Source organism: Panthera leo, chromosome C1 (genome assembly GCF_018350215.1).
Source record: "Panthera leo isolate Ple1 chromosome C1, P.leo_Ple1_pat1.1, whole genome shotgun sequence".
NCBI classification, from domain to species: Eukaryota; Metazoa; Chordata; class Mammalia; order Carnivora; family Felidae; genus Panthera; species Panthera leo.
In genome coordinates, this window is record NC_056686.1 from 35,301,203 (window position 1) to 35,327,626 (window position 26,424).

At 38.2% G+C, this 26,424-nt stretch overlaps 1 protein-coding gene across 1 annotated transcript in view; it reads right to left on the reverse strand.

Annotated features, from left to right (window-relative positions):
* Window positions 1–18,038, reverse strand: part of ZSWIM5 (zinc finger SWIM-type containing 5) — a 73,334-nt gene extending 55,296 nt beyond the window's left edge. The window contains exons 1-2 of the mRNA XM_042948591.1: window positions 18,011–18,038; window positions 15,206–15,562 (exon numbers count right to left, since the gene is read on the reverse strand). Coding sequence (XP_042804525.1) covers window positions 15,206–15,562; window positions 18,011–18,038 — 385 coding nt within the window. The remainder of the gene's footprint in view (window positions 1–15,205; window positions 15,563–18,010) is intronic.
* Window positions 18,039–26,424: the final 8,386 nt, after the last annotated feature.

Here is a 26,424-nt window from a genome sequence, read left to right on the forward strand (position 1 = left end):
GAAACAGTGCTCCAAAAAACAAGCATAGATGGTTTGAATACCAATTCTGACCCTTGGGTGGTTCAATTAGGATATGAAAAAGTAGGAGCAGAACCTAGTCTCCCAAAAGAGATGGTCTAAACTGGTTGGAAGTATGGAGTGACATCCCCTCTAAAAATTCAAAGAGGTATAGAGAAAACTGGGGAATCTTCTGGGCCCAGGTGGTAGTAGTGGCAACAGCAGTTCTGGAAGAAATAAGGCAAAGCTTATAAATACGTAGTGTACAGAGACGCTTCTGGGAAGATGGTGGCGTAGGAGGACGCTGGACTCACCGCATCCTGCTGATCACTTAGATTCCACCCACACCTGCCTAAATAACCCAGAAAACCACCAGAACACTAGCAGAATGGATTCTCCAGAGCCAAGCATAGATGAGAGGCCCATGGAAGAGGGTAGGAAGGGCGGAGAGGCGGTGCGCGCTACATGGATTGGCGGGAGGGAGGGGGGCGGGGGGAGGGGCAGCCCACTGGCAAAGCAGAGCCCCCAAGTCTGGCTTACAAAAGCGGAGGGGCCAGACGGAGGGTGTTCTGACAGCAAGCGGGACTTAACATCTGGAAGGTTATAAGTTAACAGCTCTGCTCGGAGAGTGGGAGGGCCGGAGGACAACGGGAGGGAGAGTTGTTGAGCCCCAGACGACAGAGCGCAGCTTGGCGGGGAACAAAGGCGCTTGCCAGCGGCATCTCCCTTGCCCATCCCCCAGCCAAAATCCCAAAGGGAACCAGTTCCTGTCAGGGAACTTGCTTGCACCGCGCAAATACCCAACGCTGTGCTTCTGCGGATCCATCTCTCTGGCAGGTCTGACTCCCTACCGGTGCTGCAGGGCCCCTCTCGAAGCAGATCTCCGAAGGAAAAGTGAACTGAGCCAGACCCTCCCGCCCCTGTGCACCTTGCCGATCCACCCCAGCTAATACGCCAGGTCCCCAGCACCACAAGCCTGGCAGTGTGCAAGCAGCCCAGACAGGCCACGCCACCCCACAGTGAATCCCGCCCCTAGGAGAGGGGAAGAGAAGGTACACACCAGTCTGACTGTGGCCCCAGCAGTGGGCTGGGGGCAGACATCAGGTCTGACTGTGGCCCTGCCCACCAACGCAAGTTATTCAAGACAGCACAGGGGAAGTGCCCTAGAGTTCCACACCATTCCAGGGACCATACAAAATGACAAAACAGAAGAATTCCCCTGAAAAAAACCTCCAGGAAATAACAACAGTTAACGAACTGATCGAAAAAGATTTAAACAATATAACAGAAAGTGAATTTAGAATAATATTCATAAAATTAATCGCTGGGCTTGAAAACAGCATACAGGACAGCAGAGAATCTATTGCTACAGAGATCAAGGGACTAAGGAACAGCCAGGAGGAGCTAAAAAATGCTATAAAATAGCTGCAAAATAAAATGGAGACAACCACAGCTCGGACTGAAGAGGCAGAGAAGAGAATAGGTGAACTGGAAGATAAAATTATGGAAAAAGAAGAAGCTGAAAAGAAGAGAGATAAAAAAATCCAGGAGTATGAGGGGAAAATTAGAGAACTAAGTGATGCACTAAAGAGAAATAATCTACGCATAATTGGTATTCCAGAGGAGGAAGAAGAGGGAAAGGTGCTGAAGGTGTACTTGAAGAAATAATAGCTGAGAACTTCCCTGATCTGGGGAAGGAAAAAGGCACTGAAATCCAAGAGGCACAGAGAACTCCCTTCAGACGTAACTTGAATCGATCTTCTGCACGACATATCATAGTGAAACTGGCAAAATACAAGGATAAAGAGAAAATTCTGAAAGCAGCTAGGGATAAACGTGCTCTAACATATAAAGGGAGACCATTTAGATTCGTGACGGATCTCTCTACCGAAACTTGGCAGGCCAGAAAGGAATGGCAGGAAATCTTCAATGTGATGAACAGAAAAAAATATGCAGCCGAGAATTCTCTATCCAGCAAATCTGTCATTTAGAATAGAAGGAGAGATAAAGGTCTTCCCAAACAAACAAAAACTGAAGAATTCATCACCACTAAACCAGCCCTACAGGAGATCCTAAGGGGGATCCTGTGAGACAAAGTACCAGAGACATTGCTACAAGCATGAAACCTACAGATATCACAATGACTCTAAACTCATATCTTTCTATAATAGCACTGAATGTAAATGGACTAAATGCACCAACCAAAAGACATAGGGTATCAGAATGGATAAAAAAACAAGACCCATCTATTTGCTGTCTACAAGAGACTCATTTTAGACCTGAGGACACTTTCAGATTGAAAGTGAGGGGATGGAGAACTATTTACCATGCTACTGGAAGTCAAAAGAAAGCTGGAGTAGCCATACTTATCTCAGACAAACCAGACTTTAAATTAAAGGCTGTGACAAGAGATGAAGAAGGGCATTATATAATAATTACAGGGTTTATCCATCAAGAAGAACTAACAATTATAAATGTCTATGCGCCTAATACGGGAGCCCCCAAATATATAAAACAATTACTCACAAACATAAGCAACCTTATTGACAAGAATGTGGTAATTGCAGGGGACTTTAACAGCCCACTCACAACAATGGATAGATAATCTAGATACATGGTCAATAAAGAAACAAGGGCCCTGAATGATACATTGGATTAGATGGACTTGACAGATATATTTAGAACTCTCCATCCCAAAGCAACAGAATATACTTTCTTCTCGAGTGCACATGGAACATTCTCCAAGATAGATCACATACTGGGTCACAAAACAGCCCTTCATAACTATACAAGAATTCAGATCATACCATGCATACTTTCAGATCACAATGCTATGAAGCTTGAAATTAACCACAGGAAAAAGTCTGGAAAACCTCCAAAAGCAAGGAGGTTAAAGAACACCCTACTAAAGAATGAATGGGTCAACCAGGCAACTAGAGAAAAAATTAAAAAATATATGGAAACAAATGAAAATACAAGAATCCAAACGCTTTGGGATGCAGCAAAGGCAGTCCTGAGAGGAAAATACATTGCAATCCAGGCCTATCTCAAGAAACAAGAAAAATCCCAAATACAAAATATAACAGCACACCTAAAGGAAATAGAAGAAAAACAGCAAAGACACCCCAAACCCAGCAGAAGAAGAGAAATAGTAAAGATCAGAGCAGAAATAAACAATATAGAATCTAAAAAAACTGTAGAGCAGATCAATGAAACCAAGAGTTGGTTTTTTGAAAAAAAATAAACAAAATTGATAAACCTCTAACCAGGCTTCTCAAAAAGAAAAGGGAGATGACTCAAATAGATAAAATCATGAATGAAAATGGAATCATTACAACCAATTCCTCAGAAATACAAGCAATTATCAGGGAATACTATGAAAAATTATATGCCAACAAACTGGACAACCTGGAAGAAATGGACAAATTCCTAAACACCCACACACTTCTCAAACTCAAACAGGAAGAAATAGAAAACTTGAACAGACCCATAACCAGCGAAGAAATTGAATCAGTTATCAAAAATCTCCCAACAAATAAGAGTCCAGGACCAGATGGCTTCCCAGGGGAATTCTACCAGATGTTTAAAGCAGAGATAATACCTATCCTTCTCAAGCTGTTCCAAAAAATAGAAAGGGAAGGAAAACTTCCAGACTCATTCTATGAAGCCAGCATTACTTTGATTCCTAAACCAGACAGAGACCCAGTAAAAAAAGAGAACTACAGGCCAATATCCCTGATGAATATCGATGCAAAAATTCTCAATAAGATACTAGCAAATCGAATTCAACAGGTTATAAAAAGAATTATTCACCATGATCAAGTGGGATTCATTCCTGGGATGCAGGGCTGGTTCAACATTTGCAAATCATTCAACATGATACATCACATTAATAAAAGAAAAGATAAGAACCATATGATCCTGTCAATAGATGCAGAAAAAGCATTTGACAAAATTCAGAATCCTTTCTTAATAAAAACCCTCAAGAAAGTCGGGATAGAAGGAACATACTTAAACATCATAAAAGCCATTTATGAAAAGCCCATAGCTAACATCATCCTCAATGGGGGAAAACTGAGAGCTTTTTCCCTGAGATCAGGAACACGACAGGGATGTCCACTCTCACTGCTGTTGTTTCACAGTGTTGGAAGTGCTAGCATCAGCAATCAGACAACAAAAGGAAATCACAGGCATCAAAATTGGCAAAGATGAAGTCAAGCTTTCACTTTTTGCAGATGACATGATATTATACATGGAAAATCTGATAGACTCCACCAAAAGTCTGCTAGAACTGATACATGAATTCAGCAAAGTTACAGGATACAAAATCAATGTACAGAAATCAGTTGCATTCTTACACACTAATAATGAAGCAACAGAAAGACAAATAAAGAAACTGATCCCATTCACAATTGCATCAAGAAGCATAAACTACCTAGGGATAAATCTAACCAAAGATGTGCAAGATCTGTATGCTGAAAACTATAGAAAGCTTATGAAGGAAATTGAAGAAGATATAAAGAAATGGAAAAACATTCCATGCTCATGGGTTGGAAGAATAAATATTGTTAAAATGTCAATACTCCCCAAAGCTATCTACACATTCAATGCAATCCCAATCAAAATTGTACCAGCATTCTTCTCAGAGCTAGAACAAGCAATCCTAAAATTCATATGGAACCACAAAAGACCCCGAATAGCCAAAGTAATTTTGAAGAAGAAGACCAAAGCAGGAGGCATCACAATCCCAGACTTTAGCCTCTACTACAAAGCTGTAATCATCAAGACAGCATGGTATTGGCACAAAAACAGACACATAGACCAATGGAATAGAATAGAAACCCCAGAACTAGACCCACAAAAGTATGGCCAACTAATCTTTGACAAAGCAGGAAAGAATATCCAATGGAAAAAAGACAGTCTCTATAACAAATGGTGCTGGGAGAACTGGACAGCAACATGCAGAAGGATGAAACTAGACCACTTTCTCACACCATTCACAAAAATTAACTCAAAATGGATAAAGGACCTGAATGTGAGACAGGAAACCATCAAAACCCTAGAGGAGAAAGCAGGAAGAGACCTCTCTGACCTCAGCCGTAGCAATTTCTTACTTGACACATCATCAAAGGCAAGGGAATTAAAAGCAAAAATGAACTATTGGGACTTCATGAAAATAAAAAGCTTCTGCACAGCAAAGGAAACAACCAACAAAACTAAAAGGCAACCAACGGAATGGGAAAAGATATTTGCAAATGACATATCGGACAAAGGGCTAGTATCCAAAATCTATAAAGAGCTCACCAAACTCCACACCCGAAAAACAAATAACCCAGTGAAGAAATGGGCAGAAAACATGAATAGACACTTCTCTAAAGAAGACATCCGGATGGCCAATAGGCACATGAAAAGATGTTCAACGTCGCTCCTTATCAGGGAAATACAAATCAAAACCACACTCAGATATCACCTCACGCCAGTCAGAGTGGCCAAAATGAACAAATGAGGAGACTATAGATGCTGGAGAGGATGTGGAGAAACAGGAACCCTCTTGCACTGTTGGTGGGAATGCAAACTGTTGCAGCCACTCTGGAAAACAGTGTGGAGGTTCCTCAAAAAATTAAAAATAGACCTACCCTATGACGCAGCAATAGCACTGCTAGGAATTTACCCAAGGGATACAGGAGTATTGATGCATAGGTCCACTTGTACCCCATTGTTTATAGCAGCATTCTCAACAATAGCCAAATTGTGGAAAAAGCCTAAATGTCCATAACTGATGAATGGATAAAGAAATTGTAGTTTATATACACAATGGAGTACTACGTGGCAGTGAGAAAGAATGAAATATGGCTCTTTGTAGCAATGTGGATGGAACTGGAGAGTGTTATGCTAAGTGAAGTAAGCCATACAGAGAAAGACAGATACCATATGTTTTCACTCTTATGTGGATCCTGAGAAACTTAACAGAAACCCATGGGGGAGGGGAAGGAAAAAAAAAAAAGAGGTTAGAGTGGGAGAGAGAGCCAAAGCATAAGAGACTTAAAAACTGAGAACAAACTGAGGGTTGATGGCAGGTGGGAGGGAGGGAAGGGTGGGTGATGGGTATTTGGGAGGGCACCTTTTGGGATGAGCACTGGGTGTTGTATGGAAACCAATTTGACAATAAATTTCGTATATTGAAAAAAAAAGAAAACATGAAAAAAATGAGAACAAACAGCGTTGATGGGGGGTGGGAGGGAGGGGAGGGTGATGGGCATTGAAGAGGGCATCTTTTGGGATGAGCACTGGGTGTTGTATGGAAACTAATTTGACAATAAATTTCATATATTAAAAATAAATAAATACATAAATATTTTAAAAATTTTAATAAGGAAAACAAGTACATTGGAAATTATAAAAATAATATAAAGGTAAGGTATTATCATTCTTGTAATAAGATAATAATGTATTAAACTTGCAAACCCAGATATTAAAATATTCTACTGTCAAAAAAATAAAATAAAATAAAATAAAATAAAATAAAATAAAATAACCCCTTAAAAAAATACGTAGTGTACAGACTATACAGAACTGCTGGGATAGGACTAGGATAACGCAAAGCCTTGAGAGTTACTATCAGTAAAATTTCAACTAGAACTTCAGAAGGGTTTGTTTATTTGATAGGAAATAAAGGAAGGTAAACTATGTAAATGTTTGCTGATCTACAAGGAACCCAGGAGATGAGAAGCAGAGCTGCCAAAATGGGTGGCTGCAGCAAAAAAGGGAGTGAGTCAATATTTGAGGCATCTAGGTAAAACTACTACAAGGAGTTGGTGTGACTGTTGAAGGAATGAAAGTCATCTGGGAAAGCATGAATCGGCAAAAGGCCCTAAGGAGGATTTTCCAAGACATTTTCATTTACTCAATCAATATTAAATGAGAGCCTACTATGTGCCAGGATCTGTGCCAAATACTGGATATATGGTGATAAACAAAGTAGATATATAGTGCCTATGCCTGTGGATTTGATAGACTGGTTGGGGAAAGGGACATTAAACAAATAATTACACATGTACATATTTGTGTGAGAAGAAAGACAGGTTAAAGAAGTTTTCCCTGAGAAAGTGACATTTAAGTGAACACCTGAGGAAATGAATTAGGAGTTGCCTAACAAAGAGTGGAGGAAATACTGTATTTTTTGCTCAAAAAAGCATAAAGTCATAAATTATTGTGATAATCATGTACATTTATACTGAGAGAGGATAGGAAGAGTATTCCAAGAAGAGGGAAAATCACATGAAAATCCAAGCAAAAGCCAGACCAGGCAAGGTTTTGTAGGCCATATGAAATGTAGACTTTATCCATGACAAAATCTCTAGTTATAGAAAAGTTACTTTGTGTGGAGAATGGAATAGAAGGGAACAATAGTGAATATGGAAAGATAAGTTTGAATACTATGGTAGCAATCAAGATGGGAGATTATAGGAGTTTTGACTTAGGGTTATGGCAATATCAATAGAGAGAAGTGGAAAAGGATGAAATATACTTTGGAGGTAAAATTAACAGGTCTTGCAATGGAATGCACAAAGATTATAAGTAAAAAGTATTAGAGATGACTAGAAGATTTCTATCATAATCCACTGGCTAGATGGTGGTGCTATTTGGTATCTGAGTAAGTTTGGGGAGGAAGATAAACTCACGTTTGGATATGTTGATTTGGGGATGTCTCCATTGTATGGAGACATGTATAGTCAGTTGGATATAGGAGAAGTGATCTGTGAGCCATAGTACATAGATGACATTTAAAGTCAAGGATGTAGCTGAGATTGCCTATAGAGATCATGTAGAATAAGAATAGGAGAAAACTTGGGGCACCTGGGTGGCTCAGTCAGGTTGGGTGTCCAACTTTGTCTCAGGTCATTATCTCATGGTTCGTGGGTTCGAGCCCCATGTCGGGCTCTGTGCTGACAGCTTGGAGCCTGGGGGCCTGCTTCGGATTCTGTGTCTCCCTCTCTCTCTGCCCCTCCCCTGCTAGCACTCTGTCTCTCTCTCTCTCAAAAAGTTAATAAACATTAAAAAATATTAAAAATATATATAAAAAGAAGAGGAGAAAACTTAAGATTAATCTGTATGAAATGTCAAAATTAAGGGTCAGAGAATACAGGAGGGTAGAGCATGTAGGAATGCGTGAACAAGAACACAGATAGTCTTAATTAGATAAACTAGGCCTGGAGTTCATAAGCAGCCTCTCCAGCTGTCTCTCACTAACTTCTAGGCAAAATCTTTTTTAAAAATCCTTTGGTTAAAAAAACAAGATAAAAATGTCTCTACATATGTTCATATTTGTCTTGAGTACGAAACTAATTGACCTCAATAGTGGTAAAGTAAACCCAGTCAGTGTAAATGTTATAGTGTAAAATTTTCCACAGGACTGTACGAGAAATGGTAACAAATGAAGATAAAATAGAAAGGATGTCTTTTATAAATAATTATGAAACAAACCATCATGTGGATTAAGGCTCCAAGTTAGCACTTAGGCTTCAACAATGAGACCTGTCCTGAGGGAACTATTAAGTCTGTGGAACCAATTTTTCTTTCATTCTTAAACATCCTTTTTAAAATTACAAAAATAATACATGCTTTTATATAAAATATACTATTCATAAAGAAAATAAAATACACCTATAATGCCACCAGCCATAGATTACTATTATTAACATTATGGTGTATTTCCTTCCAGTCTTTTTGTCCTATACACATATGTGTGTGTGTAGACATGTGCATATACACACACTTTTTAAATTAAATTAATATTTTATTTTTTTAAATGTTTACTTTTGAGAGAGAAAGAGTGTGAGCACGGGAAGGGCAGAGAGAAAGGGGGACAGAGGATCCAAAGTGGCTCTGTTTTGACAGCAGTGAGCCCAATGTGGGGTTCAAACTCACAAACTGTGAGATCATGACGTGAACTGAAGTTGGACACTCAACCAACCGAGCCATTCAGGTGCTCCGGACTAAATCAGTATTTTATTTTATTAAAAAATTTTTAATGCTTATTATTTTTGAGAGAGAGAGAGAGAGAGAGAGAGAGAAAGTGGGGGAGGGGCAGAGAGGGAGGGAGACAGAATCTGAAGCAGGCTCCAGGCTCTGAGCTGTCAGCACACAGCCTGATGTGAGACTCAAACTCATGAACCATGAGATCATGACCTGAGCTGAAGTCAGACGCTTAACTGACCGAGTCCCCCAGGTGCCCCTTAAATTAGTATTTTAAAATAAAAATATAAATTATTAAAAGTGTACAAATCTTAAGCAAACAGCTTGTTGAATTATTACATAGCCATTATAACAGTGTAACTATCATTGAAGTCAAGAAATAGAATACTAACAGCATTCTAAAAGCCCCCTCACAAACATTATCTCCTTTCTTCTTCCCCCAAATTAACCACTATCCTAACTTCTAAACAGGGACTTGTTTTTGAACTTTATAAAAGTAGAATCATACAAGAGTTATTCTTTTGTGTCTGGCTTCTTTCATTCAACATCATGTTTGTAAGATTCCCCCATACTTTGGGGCACAGCAATAGTGCTTAATTTATTTTCACTGATGTACAATATTCCATTATGTGAATGTATCAATTTATTTAGTCATTCTGTTGATGGACATTCAGATTGTTTCTATTTTAGGCTGCTACAAATTATGCTACTCATTTCCATTGAGTAGACATCTAGAAGAGTTTCTGGGTCACGGCATATACATATGCTCAACTTTAGTTAGATGATGCTAAACAGTTCACAAAGTGACTGCAACAATTTATACCTGCAATATATTAGTTCCTACCTACAATAGTTCCAGCTGCTCAGTATCTTCACCAATAGCTGCTAATGACAGTTTTTTAAAAAAAATTTTTTTTAACGTTTATTTATTTTTGAGACAGAGAGAGACAGAGCATGAACTGGGTAGGGTCAGAGAGAGAGGGAGACACAGAATCTGAAACAGGCTCCAGGCTCCGAGCGGTCAGCACAGAGCCCGACGCGGGGCTCGAACTCACAGACCGCGAGATCATGACCTGAGCCGAAGTCGGACGCTTAACCGACTGAGCCACCCAGGCACCCCTGCTAATGACAGTTTTAAAACTTTAGCTATTCTGGTGGATAGGTAATGGTATCTCACTGTGGTTTTAATTTGCATTTCCATGATTACTAATTAAAGTAACTTTTAATATGTTTATTAAATATCTGGATATCCTTTTTGTCTAGTGCCTTTCTGTGTCTCTTGTCAATTTTACTATTTGTAAGAGTTTTTCTTATTATTAATGTTTATTTTTGAGAGAGAGAGAGAGAGAGCAAGCAGGGAGGGGCAGAGAGAGAGGGAGATGGAGGATTTGAAGCAGGCTCTGCACTGACAGCAGAGAGCCTGATGCAGGGCTTGATCTCACCAACCATGAGATGGTGACCTGAGCTGAAATCAGGAGTTGGACACTTACCTGGCTAAGCCACCCAGGTGCCCTGGGGTTCTTTATGTAATTAGGATATAAGCTCTTTCTAAATGTCCATCAACTGATGAATGGATAAAGAAATTGTGGTTTATATACACAATGGAATACTACGTGGCAATGAGAAAAAATGAAATATGGCCTTTTGTAGCAACATGGATGGAACTGGAGAGTGTGATGCTAAGTGAAATAAGCCATACAGAGAAAGACAGATACCATATGGTTTCACTCTTATGTGGATCCTGAGAAACATAACAGAAACCCATGGGGGAGGGGAAGGAAAAAAAAAAAAAAAAAAAAAAAAAAAGAGGCTAGAGTGGGAGAGAGCCAAAGCATAAGAGACTGTTAAAAACTGAGAACAAACTGAGGGTTGATGGGGGGTGGGAGGGAGGGCAGGGTGGGTGATGGGTATTGAGGAGGGCACCTTTTGGGATGAGCACTGGGTGTTGTATGGAAACCAATTTGACAGTAAATTTCATATATTAAAAAATAAAAATAAAAAAAAATAAATAAAAAAAAAGAAAAAAAAATAAATAAAAAAAAAAAAGAAAAAAAAAGGATATAAGCTCTTTGTCAGTTATATATACTATAAATACCTTCTCCTATTACCTACCTTTTTAGTCTTTGAGTGGTACCTTTTGATAAAAAGAAGTTTAAAATTTTAATGTAGCCCAATTTTTAAATCTTTTCCTACTTAAGAAAAATTTTCCTACTCCAAGCACATGAAGATATTTTCTCATGTTATCTTCTATATACTTTATTGTTTTACCCTTCACATTTATATCTCCCATCTATCTGCAATTGATTTTTCCGTATGGCATGAGATAGGAATTGAGGTTTTTTTTTCCCCCACATGAATATATCTAACTGATCCAGCTCCATTTGTTGAAAAGACTCTTCTTTTTCCACTGCTGAGCATTTTTTTAATGTTTATTTATTTATATTGAGAGAGAGAGCATGAGTGAGGAAGAGGCAGAGAGAGAGAGAGAGAAAATCCCAAGCAGGCTCCACACTCAGCACGGAACCTGAGGTGGGGTTCAATCTCACAACTGAGATCATGCATGACCTGAGCTGAAATCAAGAGCTGGATGCTTAACCAACTGAGCCACCCAGGTGCCCCTCCACTGCTGAGCATATAGTTAAATCCTTTACTTTGGAAACTCACATGCTTTTGTTCTAGAAAATTTACTTATTTCATTGATGAATTCCTTACCTCTGTTTTCCATTTTTGGAAACCCTATTATTCAAACAATGGAATTTCTAGGACTTGTTTTCTTACTTTTTGACAATTTTTTTTCTCCTGTTTTTCATCTTTTTGTCTTTTTGCTCTACTCTGTGGGAGCTTTCCTTACCTTTATTTTCCATCACTTAGTTTTAGAAGATTTTGCCATTATATTTGTAATTTCATTAGTTCTTTCTGTTGTGTGAACTCATTTCTACAGTATCCAGTTCTTATTTCATGGTTGCAATATCTTCTTTTACTCCAATGATAATATTATTAATACTTTTTCAAAGTTTTCTTCTCTCTGTATAGTTTCTATTTCCCCTAAATTGTCTTTCTACCTTTGTTAGCTTTGGTCTGTATCTTCCATGATATTCAACATTGTTGACTATTCACTTCTTGAAACTCAGTTCTATGCTGACTTTGATAATTACTAGCTTTTTCTCATTTCTCATTCTACTTTGCTAATTTCTTTTTTTTTTTAATATATGAAATTTATTGTCAAATTGGTTTCCATACAACACCCAGTGCTCATCCCAAAAGGTGCCCTCCTCAATACCCATCACCCACCCTCCCCTCCCTCCCACCCCCCATCAACCCTCAGTTTGTTCTCAGTTTTTAACAGTCTCTTATGCTTTGGCTCTCTCCCACTCTAACCTCTTTTTTTTTTTTTTCTACTTTGCTAATTTCTATACTGACTCCTGCTTGCATCACCTGTATATGCATGGCTGTATTCATTTAATAAACCCTTATTATTTCCCAGGTACCATGCTAGGTGACAGAGACTCAGAAATTAATAAAACATGGTTCCTAACCCTGCTCCTCAAGTCACCTTACTTTTCTCAATGCATCAAATCTCTCTTCATGGACAAGCAGCAACTGAAGCCCTGACCAAGATGCTGTATGCCAGAGAATTTTACGGTATGGAGTTACCAAATCAAATCACAGAGCATAGAGCAGTGGTAGATGTAGAAAGACAGTCTACCAAAGGGGACAAGGCAAAGTCTAGGTAAAACCACACATAGGGGCTTAAGAAAAAAAAAAAGGTTTTAAGGAGGTGAGGAGCACAGCAATGCCTGGATCCATTCTTGGGATTAAAAGCAGGCAGCTAGCAGTTTTAGAAATCTTATTCCTGCTTTTTAATTTTGTTTTGGTGAGGAGCAGAGTTTGGGAAAGAGGAGAGGGAAGATGTTCTAAGTGTTTCAAGATTTAGCAGGGAAGAGAAACAAGACTCCAAATATCCCTATGCTAATCACTCCAAAATTGTGAGTTTTGCCCACAGTTCTAGATCATATATCCAACTGCCCAACAGAAATCTTTTCCTATAAGAGTGAAAACATATGGTATCTTATGTGGATCCTGAGAAACTTAACAGAAGTCCATGGGGAGGGGAAGAAAAAAAAAGGTTAGAGAGGGAGAGAGCCAAAGCATAAGAGACTCTTAAAAAACTGAGAACAAACTTAGGGTTGATGGGGGGTGGGAGGGAGGGGAGGGTGGGTGATGGGTATTGAGGAGGGCACCTTTTGGGATGAGCACTGGGTGTTGTATGGAAACCAATTTGACAATAAATTTCATATTAAAAAAATCTTTTCCTAAATGTTCTACAAGTATCTCAAACTTATATTGAATTCATTTTCCTCCTTTTCTTTTAAGTTTATTTATTTTGAGAGAGAGAGGGAAAGAGAGAGAGAGAGAAAGCATGAACAGGGGAGGGGCAGAGAGAGAGAATCCCAAGCAGGGCTCTGATAGCACAGAGCCTAATGCAGGGCTCAGCTGGTTGGATGCTTAACAGACTGAGCCACCCACACACCCCAAATTCATCTTCCTCCTAAATTCACCCCTCCTCTTATGTTCCCTCAGTGAATGACAACATTCACTGGTTTTGGTGACAGCAGTGGTATGAACAAGACAGGTGCAATAAGGTCCTCAACCAAGATGGTCACATGAAGAAAAGGCAAGAGAGCTTGGAAATAGGCAAAAATTCTGAGAAAGAGTCAATGGGAATAAAGCATGAAAACAGGGGACAACCTAGTCATAGGGGTACAGAGCAGTATTTCTCTTTGGTGCTACAGACCTTGGGATGAGGCAGAACTCAGGTTTCTAAGAGCTCTAGAGTTAAGGAGGCCAGAGAAGTAGAACAGCCTTACTATGTGGGATGAGAGATATTTGAAGCTACTCTTTAAGAGTATCACTTAGAGAGGGCTCAGTTATTATATATATACCACAGCTTTCTGTATAAAGCAATAGAAGATTATTTCTGCTAGTTAGCAAGAGTTCCTGGAAGCCTGTCGGTCTGACTACCCTTGTTTCTGAGGAGTGGTGAGGTTGTGTATAGGACTTGATTAGTTCTATTGAACAACTTGGAGAGGCAGAACCTTTGGCACATGGATTACAATATCATACAGACCATCCACCTGGTCTCATTGCCTCTTTTACATTAGTGCCAAAATTATCTGCTAAAAATAGATAGTATAGAGAAGCATAAAAACCTTGAGTTTTGAAGTCAAGTGTGTATGGGTTATAATTTCCTTATTTAAAAAATGGAAGTAGTTAAAACACCTATTTCACAGAGTAGTTTTGAAAGCTAAATGAATCAACATATGTGGAGTCCTTTGTATCATACCTGGAACATAGGATCTAACAAACAAAACGCCTTCTCAAAATTCTTCAGTGATTTCCTGTGATAAAGTCTTTACAACCTGGCTTTATTACAAAAACAACTATTTGTTTCAAACTTAGCTGTCTTTTCTTTCTTCCCCCACACCCCTTTTCTTCCTTTTAGAGAGAGATGGAGAGAGCATGCAAGCATGGGAGATGGGCAGAGGGAGAGAAAGAGAATACCAAGCAGGCTCCATGCTCAGCACAGAGCCTGACACGGGGCTTGATCCCACAACTCAGGGATCATTACCTGAGCTAATATCAAGAGTGGGACGCTCAATCAACTGAGCCACGCAGGTGCCCCAAACGTATCTGTCTTTTCTACTAGATTATAAGCTACCTGAAGGCAGGAATCATGTCTGTTTTATGCTCTCAACAATCAGCACTATTGCTTGCACAGAGCAGGTTCTCAATATATACTTGTTGAATGAGTAAGTGAGCACAATACTAAAAGATGCTCTTTAGAATGACCCTGATGCTATGTAGGATCCTAAAATGTTAAGAGAATTCTTATATATATCTAATTTCACTGAATGACACAAATTATTTTTTGCTTTCTCTCACTCCTGAATATTCCAGGCTCCTGGGGCAGGTATTATAGGACAAACAAAGTCCAAAAAACTAGATCACTACATAACTCTAACATTCTCTGTCCTTTTTTTGCAAAGAGTTTTATAAGACAGACAACTGGACTGCTTCAAAAAACTAAGAGTTGAATAGTTGATTTGATGGAATGAACTGATTTCAGGTTAAGTGATCACAATTGCAAAAATATTAACAAAAAATCCCAACCTCTAAACACGCAATAAAGCAACAAAGTAGATTTTTAGCAACAAAAATGTTGTATAATTACCATTCACTTGGTTGATTTCTGAGTTGGAGGATAGAATCTCATCTGCCAGTTTCTGCGCAGTAGGAAGAACTTCAGTGTGGTGTGCCGTGATTAAATATTGAATAAACTTCTGTAGCTGGTCCCTATTCATCTGGAAAAGGGTTTCTGAGATAGGAAGACGCAATTTGACTTGCTCTGGTTTACGGATCCTGTAGAGTGAGAGTGCCACCACATGAGCACAGTAGAATATATCTTTGTTCCCACAGCCACATGTCACTGAGGTGATTTTGCATCTGTCAAAACTGATTGCAACTTTGTAAGTCACTGCTGGTTCAGAAGTGGTAGCTGGCTCAGTTACTGTACCACTGAGATGGAAGCCTAAGGAAACAAAGAAAGTGCGTTTAGAGATTCTGCAATAAGAAACTTGGAAGATTTTCATTTTGCATTTCAATTAATCGATTCAGAAACTTTTTGCTAAGTTATCTCCTGTATATGTGGTAGGCTCTGCCATAGCACAAAGGTCAATGAAACTAAGGTACAGCTCTAAAGGAACACAATATCTAGAAAAAGAATCCTTACCCTGGAGTCCACAAACCTCGTGAACTAATAATATGAAAACTTGTTGTGTATACATGTACATTTGCTAGGGGGGCAGGGATAGTTCATAGCTTTCATCATAGTCTAAAAAGGTTAACAAGGAACCCCAAATAAGTTAAAAACCTCTAAGGTACACTGTAAACTCTTTGGGAGAAAAGACAAGGCTACAAATGAAATAAGTACAATCTAGATTAAGGCAAGTGCCATAAATCCAAGAGAAACCAAAGGAATGCCACAAGAAAGGACAGGAGAAAGAACAAAGAGAATACTGACATTTCTTCCTTAAAACATACAATTCCAAAATGGTGGCCATGTGGGATACCAAAAAGGTAAGAAACCTCATAAAATATGGAAAGCACAGCTTGGTGCAGTGAGACTATGCAGTGTTACACCTCGACTTACTAGCACATAGCACTAATAATTTTGTAATGTAGGGAGAATAATTCAGTCATTTAAACCAATTAATGAGATCTTAAGTGTCAGACTGCTAGGCCTCGGGATATTAACAAAAAAAGGAGAAAGGATATCAAATATTTGTAAAGCACCTATCACATAGCACAACTGTATCTGGTGTTTTTAATAATGTATCACAACATTATGAGGTTGCTATTATTTTCCTTATTTTATTTTTTATTTTATTTAAGTTTACTTATTTTGAGAGAGAGAGAGAGTGCACACACGAGTGGGTGAGGGGCAGAGAGAGGGAGAGAGAGAGAATCCTAAGCAGGCTCCACACTCAGCATAGAGCCCAAGACAAAGCTCTGTCCCACGAACTATAAGATCAGGATCCGAGCCGAAATCAAGTGTCAGATGCTTAACCGACTGAGCTACCCAGACTCCCCTATTTTTCTTATTTTGAAAGTTGTGTAAACTGGGGCTCAGAAAGGTTAAGTAATTTGCTTAAAACCTCTCAGGTAGTAAATGACAGACCTGAGTTTTGGAACCAGGTCTGAATGACTCCAAAGTTCATTTTCTTTCATTTATATTACACTACCTCTAAAAGATGCCATGACAAAGTCCTTATCCTCAAAAATCAGACAAATAAATAAATAAATGATTACAATATGATGTGTCAAATGGTATATCAGGGACAGGAGACTTTCCTGTCCTTGGAGACTTTCCTGCTTAACTGCACTGCACACTGTGAACAGGGAAGCAATTTTATATAAACTTTTATCTGTTGGAGAATAGTTGACAAATAATAAAGATGTATATATAAGTTTCAGAGCTACCACTGTGACCCAGCAGAATTTAAAAATGCAGACAGAAAACTTTCCAAAGTTCAAGTTTCAGATAATCATGGTTAATTAAAATAAGACCCAAATTTAAAAACATACAATCTGGCAAAATTAACACTACTAAAAGGCACATTTATGTTCAATCCAAAGAAAGGTGCACACTACTAAAAAAGTTAAGATTAATTTCCAGAGCAAGAAAAATATCCAAGACTTATTTGCTAAAACTTTATTAGCTTCCAGGTATATTTTTAAAACTTCACAGAAATTTTTTCTCAGCTAAACTTAGCTTCAGATTTAAAAATATTTATTGTCATATTTTAAAGGCAAAGTAAACAAGTTACATCCAAATATGATTAAGTGTGGATAAAGACTGCCTTCACTTTATATTATTTATTTTTATATAGTGATTCACAATTCCATATATCACCTAGTTGCCCTGCCCGTCACAAGTGAACACATTAATCCTCATCACATATTTACTCATCCTCCACCCCCCACTCCTCTGGTAACCAAGTTTGTTCTCCACAATTGAAAGTCTGTTTCTTGATTTGTCTCTATCTCTCTTTGACCCTCCTTTGCCCTTTTGTTTCATTTCTTAAATTTCACATTTGAGTGAAATCATATGGTATTTGTGTTTCTCTGACTCATTTCATTTAGCATTATACTCTTTAGCTCTATCCATGTCATTGCAAATGGTAAGATTTCATTCTTTTTTTATGGCTGAATAATATTCTTTTGTATGTATAACACAACTTCTTTATCCATTCATCTATTGACAAACACTTGGGCTGCTTTCATATCTTGGCTATTGTTAAGAAATGCTGCTTTAACATAGGGGTGCATGTATCCCTTTGAATTAGTGTTTATGTATTCTTTGAGTAAATGCCCACTAGTGAGATTACTGGATCATAGGGTAGTTCTATTTTTAACCCTTTAAGAAACCTCCATACTGTTTTCCACAGTGGCTGCACCAGTTTGCATTCCCACCAACAGCATACAATGTTGCTCTTTTTCCACATCGTCACCAACATCCCTTGTTTCTTGTTTTTGATTTTAGCCATTCTGACAGGTGTGAAGGGATATTTCATTGTAGTTTTGATTTGCATTTCTCTGATGATGAGTGATGTGGAGCATCTTTTCATGTGTCTGTTTGCCATCTGTCCTCTTTGGAGAAATGTCTGTTTACGTCTTCTGCCCATTTTTAAATTGGATTATTACCTTTTTGGGTGTTGAGTTTTATATGTTCTTTATATATTTTGGCTGCTAACCCTTTATTGGATATATCATTTGCAAATATCTTTTCCCATTGCATAGGTTGTTTTTTGTTTTATTGTTTCCTTTGCTTCGCAAAAGCTTTTTAATGTTTTTTAATGTTTATTTTTGAGAGAGAGAGAGAGAGAGTGAGCAGGGGAGGGGCAGAGAGAGAGGGAGACAGAATCTGAAGCAGGCTCCAGGCTCTGACCTTTCAGCACAGAGCCCAATGCAGGTTCAAACTCATGAACCGTGAGATCATGACCTGAGCTGAAGCCGGACACTTAACCAACTGAACCACCCAGGCACCCCAAAAGCTTTTTATTTTAATGTAGTCCCAATAGTCTATTTTTTATTTTGTTTCCCTTGCCTCAGGCAACATATCTAGAAAAGTATTGCTACTACCAATGTCAAAGAGATTACAACCTGTGTTCTCTTCAAGCATTTTTATGGTTTCAGGTCTCCCATTTGGTCCTTAACCCATTTTTATTTTATTTTTGTGTATGGTGTAAGAAAGTGGTCTAGTTTCATTCTTTTGCATGCTGCTGTCTGCTTTTCCCAACACCATTTGTTGAAGAGACTCTTTCCCACTGGATATTCTTTTCTGCTTTGTTGAAGATTAACTGATCATATACTTGTGGGTTTATTTCTGGGTTTTCTATTCTGTTCCATTAATCTATGCATCTGTTTGAAAGTTCCAGTACCACACTGTTCTGATTACTGCAGCTTTGTAGTAGAATTTGAAGTCTGGAATTGTGATGCCTCCAGCTTCTTTTTCAAGGTTGCTTTGGCTATGGGGGTCTTCTGCGGTTCCACAGAAATTTTAGAATTTTTTGCTCTAGTTCTGTGAAAAGTGCTATTGGTATTTTGATGGGATTACATTAAATGTATAGACTGCTTTGGGCAATACAGACATTTTAACAAAATTTGTTCTTCCAATCCATGAGCATGACTGTCTTTCCACTTCTTTGTGTCATTTTCAGTTTCTTTTATCAGTGTTTTCTCGTTTTCAGAGTACAGGTCTCTCACCTCTTTGGTCAGGTCTATTCCTAGGTACCTTATTTTTTTTGTGCAATTGTAAATGGGATTGTTTTCTTAATTTCTCTTTCTCCTCCTTCATTATTGGTGTATAGAAATGAAACAGATTTCTGTACACTGATTTTGTATCCTGCAACTCTTCTGAATTCCTTTATTAGTTCCAGTAGTGTTTTTTTTTTTTTTTTTTCCTTTTTTGGTGGAGTCTTTCAGGTATCCTATGTAGAGTATCATGTCATCTACAAACAGTGGAAGTTTTACTTCTTCCTTACTGATTTGGGTGCATTTTATTCTTTTTGTTTTCTGATTGCTATGGCTAGGACTTCCAGTACGATGTTGAATAAAAATGGTGAGAGTGGACGTCCTTGTCCTGTTCCTGACCTTAGGGAAAAAGCTCTAAGTTTTTCACCACTAAAGATGATGTTAGCTGTGGGTTTTTCATATATGGCCTTTATTATGTTGTGGTATATACCCTGTAAACATACATTGTTGAAGGTTTTAACCATGAATGGATGTTGTACTTTGCCAAATACTTTTTCTACATCTACTGAAATGATCACGTGGTACATATCCTTTTCCTTGTTGATGTGATGCATCATGTTGATTGACTTGTGAATACTGAACCAACCTTGCAACCCACTTGATGTGATGAATGATTTAAAAAAATTTTTTTAACGTTTTTATTTATTATTTTTGAGAGAGAGAGAGACAGAGCATGAGCAGGGGAAGGGCAGAGAGAGAGAGGGAGACACAGAATCCAAAGCAGGCTCCAGGCTCTGAGCTGTCAGCATAGAGCCCAATGCAGGGCTCGAACTCACTGACTGTGAGATCATGACCTGAGCGGAAGTCGGAAGGAAGCCCAACTGACTGAGCCACCCAGGAGCCCTGATGAATGATTTTTTAAATGCATTGTTGGATTCGGTTTGCTAGTATTTTGATGAGGGTTTTTGCATCTATGTTCATCAGACATATTGCCCTGTAGTTCTCTTTTCTAGTGATGTCTTTATCTGGTTTTTGTACCAGGATAATGCTGGCCTCATAGGATAAATTTGGAAGTTTTTCCTTCCTTTTCTGTTTTTTGGAATAGTTTGAGAATAGGTTTTAACTCTTTAAATACTTGGTAGAATTCACCCGTGAAGCCATCTGATCCTGGACTTTTGTCTGTTGGGAGTTTTTTGATTACTGATTCGAATTCTTTGCAGGTAATTATCTGCTGAAATTTTCTATTTCTTCCTGGTTCAGTTTTGTTGTATGTTTCTGGAATTCGTCCATTTCTTCTAGGTTGTCTGATTTCTGGCATGTGGTTTTTCATAATATTCTCTTAACAATTTTATTTCTGTGGTATTTGTTGTTATTTCTCCTCTCTCATTTGTGCTTTTATTTATTTGGGTCCTTTCTCTGTTTTCTTGTTAAGTGTGGTTAGGTTTATCAGTTTTATTGCTTTTTTCCAAGAACTAGCTCCTCATTTCATTGATCTGTTGTATTTTTTTTTTTTAGTTTCAGTATCATTTATTTGTGGTCTAATCTTTATAAATTTTTTTTTCAACGTTTTTTATTTATTTTTGGGACAGAGAGAGACAGAGCATGAACGGGGGAGGGGCAGAGAGAGAGGGAGACACAGAATCGGAAACAGGCTCCAGGCTCCGAGCCATCAGCCCAGAGCCTGACGCGGGGCTCGAACTCACGGACCGGACCGCGAGATCGTGACCTGGCTGAAGTCGGACGCTCAACCGACTGCGCCACCCAGGCCCCTAATCTTTATAAATTTTAAATGTTTTATTTTTTTGTTTTGGGGGGGGGGGAGGAGCAGAAAGAGAGGGATAGAGGATCCAAAGCAGGCCCTGCACTGAAAGTAGCAAGCCTGATACAGGGCTCAAATTCATGAGCTGTGAGATCATGCCCTGAGCCAAAGACAGATGGCTCAACCAACTGAGCCACCCAGGTGCCTCAATTTCTGCTCTAATCTTTATTATTTCCTTTCTTTGGCTGGTTTTAGTTTTTGTTGGTGTTCTTTTTCTAGCTCCTTTAGGTGTACGTTAAATTGTTTACTTGAAATTCCTCTTGCTTCTTGAGGAAGGCCTGTATTGCTATAAACTTCCTTCTTAGAACTGCTTTTGCTCTGTCTCAACAGTTTTAAACTGTTCTGTATTCATTTTCATTTGCTTCCATGTGCTTTTTAATTTCTTCTTTTATTTCCTGGTCGATCCATCCATTGTTAGTAGCATGGTATTTAATCCCTATGCATTTGTGATCTTTCCAAATTTTTTCTTGTGGTTGACTTCTAGTTTCATAGCATTGTGGTCAGAAAATATGCATGGTATAACTTTGATCTTTTTGAATTTGTTGAGGCTTGTCTTGTGGCTTAATATGTGATCTATTCTAGAGAATGTTCCATGTGCACTTGAAAAGAATGTGTATTCTGCTGTTTTAGGATGGAATGTTCTGAATATATCTGTTAAATCCATCTGTTTCACTATGTCATTCAAAGACATTGTTTCCTAGGTGATTTTCTGTTTAGATGATCTGTCCATTGATGTAAGTGGGGTGTTAAAGTCCTCTAGTGCTATTGTATTATTATTGATTAGTTCCTCTGTGTTTGTTATTATGTATTTGAGTGCTTCCATATTGGGTCCATAAATATTTACAATTGTTATATCTTCTTGTTGGATTGTCCCCCTTATTATTATATAGTGTCCTTCTTTGCCTCTTGTTACAGTCTTTGCTTTAAAGTCTATTTTGTCCGATGTAAGTACTGCCACTCTGGCTTGCTTTTGACATCTATTTGGATGATAGATGTTTCTCTTTCTCTATTCCCTCACTTTCAATCTCCAGGTGTCTTTTGGTCTAAAATTAGTCTTTGTAGGCAGTGTATAGATGAGTCTTGTTTTTTTTTTGTTTTATTTAAAAAAAATTTTTTAATGTTTATTTATTATTGAGAGACAGAGAGAGACAGAGCATGAGCAGGGGAGGGGCAGAGACAGGAGGAGACACAGAATCCAAAGCAGGCTCCAGGCTCTGAGCTGTCAGCACAGAGCCTGACACGGGGCTCAAACTCACAAACCGCGAGATCATGACCTAAGCCGAAGTTGGACGCTCAACTGACTGAGCCACCCAGGCGCCCCAAGATGAGTCTTGTTTTTATATCCATTTTGTCACCCCATGTCTTTGATTGGAGTGTTTAGGCCATTTACATTCAAAACAATTATTGATACATACGAATTTATTGGCATTTTATTAGTTTCCAAAAATTTTTTTTTCATGTTTATTTTTGAGAGAGAGAGAGAAAGAGAGTGAGAGTGAGCATGAGCAGGGAAGGGGCAGAGAGAGAGGAAGACATAGAATTTGAAGCAGGCTCCAGACTCTGAGCTGTCAGCACAGAGCCCGACATGGGGCCCAAACTCACAAACTGTGAGATCATGACCTGAGCCGATGTTGGCCACTTAACTGACTGAGCCACCCAGGCGCCCCAATTTATTATTTTTGTTTCTGAAGATTTTCTCTGATCCTTTGTTGTCTTTCTCTCTTTCATGGGTTGCTCATTTTCTTTAGCGATTTGAATTCTCTTTATTCTTTGCATATTTAATAGTGGTTTTTGATATATGGTACCATTAGGTTTGTATATAACTCTTCTGCATATAACAGTCTATATTATATTGATGGTCATTTAAGTTTGAATCCATTTTTTACTCCTCTCCTCCCATGTTTTAGGGATATGGTGTCATATTTTACAACTTTTTCTTCTGTGAGTTCCTTGACTGTTTTATACAGAAATATTCATTTTTAGTGCTTTTTTGTTTTCTACCTTCACACTGTCATTTGTGGTCTTTCCTTTCCACTCAAAGAGTCCCCTTTAATATTTCTTGCAGAGGGACGCCTGGGTGGCTCAGCAGTTAAGTGTCCAACTCTTGGTTTCGGGTCAAGTCATGATCTCAAGGTTCGTGGGTTCATGTCCTGCATTAGGCTCTGTGCTGACGGTGCAGAGCCTGCTTGGGATACTCTCCCTCCCTCTCTCTCTGCCCCTCCCTCACTTGCTCTCTTTGTCTCTCTCTCAAAAATAAATAAACTTAAATTTTTTTTCCTTTAAAAATATTTCTTTCAGGGCTGGTTTAGCGGTTATGAACTCCTTTAGTTTTTGTCAAGGAAACTATATATCTCTCTCTATTCTGAATGATACCCTTGCTATATAGACTATTCTTGGCTGCAGGTTTTTCCCATTCAGCACTTTGAATATATCATGCCACTGCTTTCTGGCTTGGAAATTTTCTGCTGAAAAGTCCACAGATAGTTTTGTGGGGGTTCCTTTGTATGTAACTGTCTTCTTTTATTTTGCTAGTTTTTAATATTTTTTTCTTCATCATTATATTTTGCCAACTTAATTACAATATGTCTTAGTGTGGATCTGCTATCGTTGATTTTGATGGGTGTTCTCTGTGCCTCTGGGATCTAGATATCTGTTTCCTTTCCCACGTTAGGGAAGTTTTCAGCTATTCTTTCTTCAAATTAAATTTTCTGCTCTCCTTTCTCTCTGTTCTTCTTCTGGGACTCCTATAATATGAATGTTATTATGTTTGATAAAGTTCCTTAAGGAAACTCGGTCACCTTATCAAACATAATAATTCTTATTTTGCATAATTCTTTTTTCTCTCCCCTGTTCAGCTTGATTACTTTCCATTACTCTGGAAATGGAAGTTGGAATTAATGGGTCATCAATTCATCCCTTTGCTTCTTTCAGCTTGCTGTTCATTCGATCAAGTGTGTTTCTCTCTGCTATGTTATTCTTTATCTCTGTGTTAAGGGTCTCACTGATGTCCTCCACTCTTTTCTCAAGTCCAGTATCTTGATGATCATTACTGTAAATTCTCTATCAGGCATATTACCTATATCTGTTTTGCTTATATCTCTGGCCATGGCCTTCTCCTGTCTTTCATTTGGGATAAATTTCTCTTTTAATTTTGTCTAAGTCTCTGTGTCTGTGTGTTAGGAAAGTCAGCGATGTCTCCTGTTCTTGAGGGTAATGGCTTTATAAGGAAGAGTCCTGCTATGTAGTGCCCCCTGTGCCCCAGGGCCTGACTCTTCCAGGAGTGTCTCCAAGACTGTCTTCACGTTAGAACTAAGGAAGAGAACTGCAGGGTTGAAAAGCAGCTCTTTTCTAGAACTATATCGACCAAACGTGGCCAGTAGAGTTATACAGCAGAGAGCATATTATACTGGGATTAGGCAGTCAGGATCTGCTATTAAGTATGTAGTCTTGGGAGACTCACTTCACAACTCTGAATTTCAGCTTCCTCCTCAGTAAAGTGGGGATAATTATACCTGCCCTATTTCTCAGAAGTGGTTTATAAAACTGTAAAGTGTCCCATAGATTTATTATTCATGCTTTTATGCAATTTTTGTTAATGAGTCTCCATGTCAAGGAATCAGAGAGAACTTCCCCAATGGCCAAGTTTCCCAGTGGTTGAAAACAAGGTGCTAAGAAAGTACATTATTAATTTCACTTAGGCCACTCAGGAGCATTTAGCACATTCTTGAGAAATGACCTAAGTCTTAATGAAAAGAGACACCCCATAGAAGGGTAACTTTAAAATTTCAAACATGCCAGTGATGTCAATGTAGGAAGAGCTTAGGTTCTAAGCTTCTGAATCTAAAAGTTGAATATAAACATGTCTACTTGAACAGTTCAATGTTTTGGGGCACCTGTGTTTTGAGGCAGCACAGTCTCTGAACCCAAATCTCTAATTCCTTTTCTGAATGCAAATGAGTAAGAATATTGGTAAGATTTGGGCAGAAACAATGGTTATCTTATTAAGATAGAAGCCCCACTAGGGCAGGGCTTTCTCTCTGTGTGTTCATCACTACAAAAACCAAAATATCTTTGCCGACATGAAAAAGAGACTGGACCTCAGCTTCCATGTTTTTTAAAATGAGAGGCTGGTCTAGAAGACATCTAAGGTTCATTCTCGCTAGAATATTAATTGATTTTATAGTGACTATCACTGAATTTATTATTATATCTTTCCTAGAACAAGGGTACTTTTGGGATTTAAAGAGTATGTAATAATAGTTAACCTTTATGATTTAAAGAATGTGTAATAATAGCTAATCTTTATGAGTGCCTCCCAATTGTTAGGCTCTATTCTAAATGCTTTACATGCATTTAACTCATTAAATTTTCACAATTTTTATGAATCTTTTAGTAAGTGTGATCTAAGTTTTATGTGTCAATATGACTAAGCTATAGGACCCCATTATTGAAACACTAATCTAGGTATTGCTGTAGAAGTATTTTGTAGCTGTGGTTAACATATAAAATCAGTTGACTTTAACTAAAGGAAATTAACCTCAATAATGTGGGTAGATCTCATCCAATCAGTAAAAGGCTTTAAAAGCAAAACTAAGGTTTCTCTGAGAAAGAAGAAATTCTGCCTCAAGACTGTAGAATCAGATCCTGCTCAAGGATTTCCAGCTTGCTGGCCTGCCATACAGATTTCAGACTTGCCAGCTCCCATAATTGCATAGACCCATTCCTCAAAATAAATCATACATACATACATATAATATGAAATAAAACATATATACATGTTGTGTGCGTATACATATATCCTACTGCTTTTGTTCTGGAAAACCCTGATTACTATTATTCCCACTGTATGTATAAGGAAACAAGCACAGAGAGGTTAAGTAACTTGCTCAGGGTCATTCTGCTACTAAGTGGCAATGTCAAGATTTACATCCAGGCAGTCTGGCTCAAAAGCCCATACTCTACATGCTATGCTATGCTATGCTATGCTATGCTATGCTATGCTATGCTATACTATACATACTATGTAATACATACTATTACACTATACTGCTTCTGTGTATAATATTGTGTTGCATGGCAATCAATACCACATTTATAGAAACTATAAAATAATACTATCAGAAACATTATTAGAAAATAACTGTCAGGTTTACTGAAATTCTTATATTTGTTTTTATAGCATTGGTAATGGTTTGAACCCTCTATATTAATCTGGAATTAGAGACAAAATGCTGAGTATCAATTTAGATTCCAGTGATCTCCACAGTAGGTCACTATTAAATAATTCAGACATTTCTACAAAATATTTTTCAAAGCAA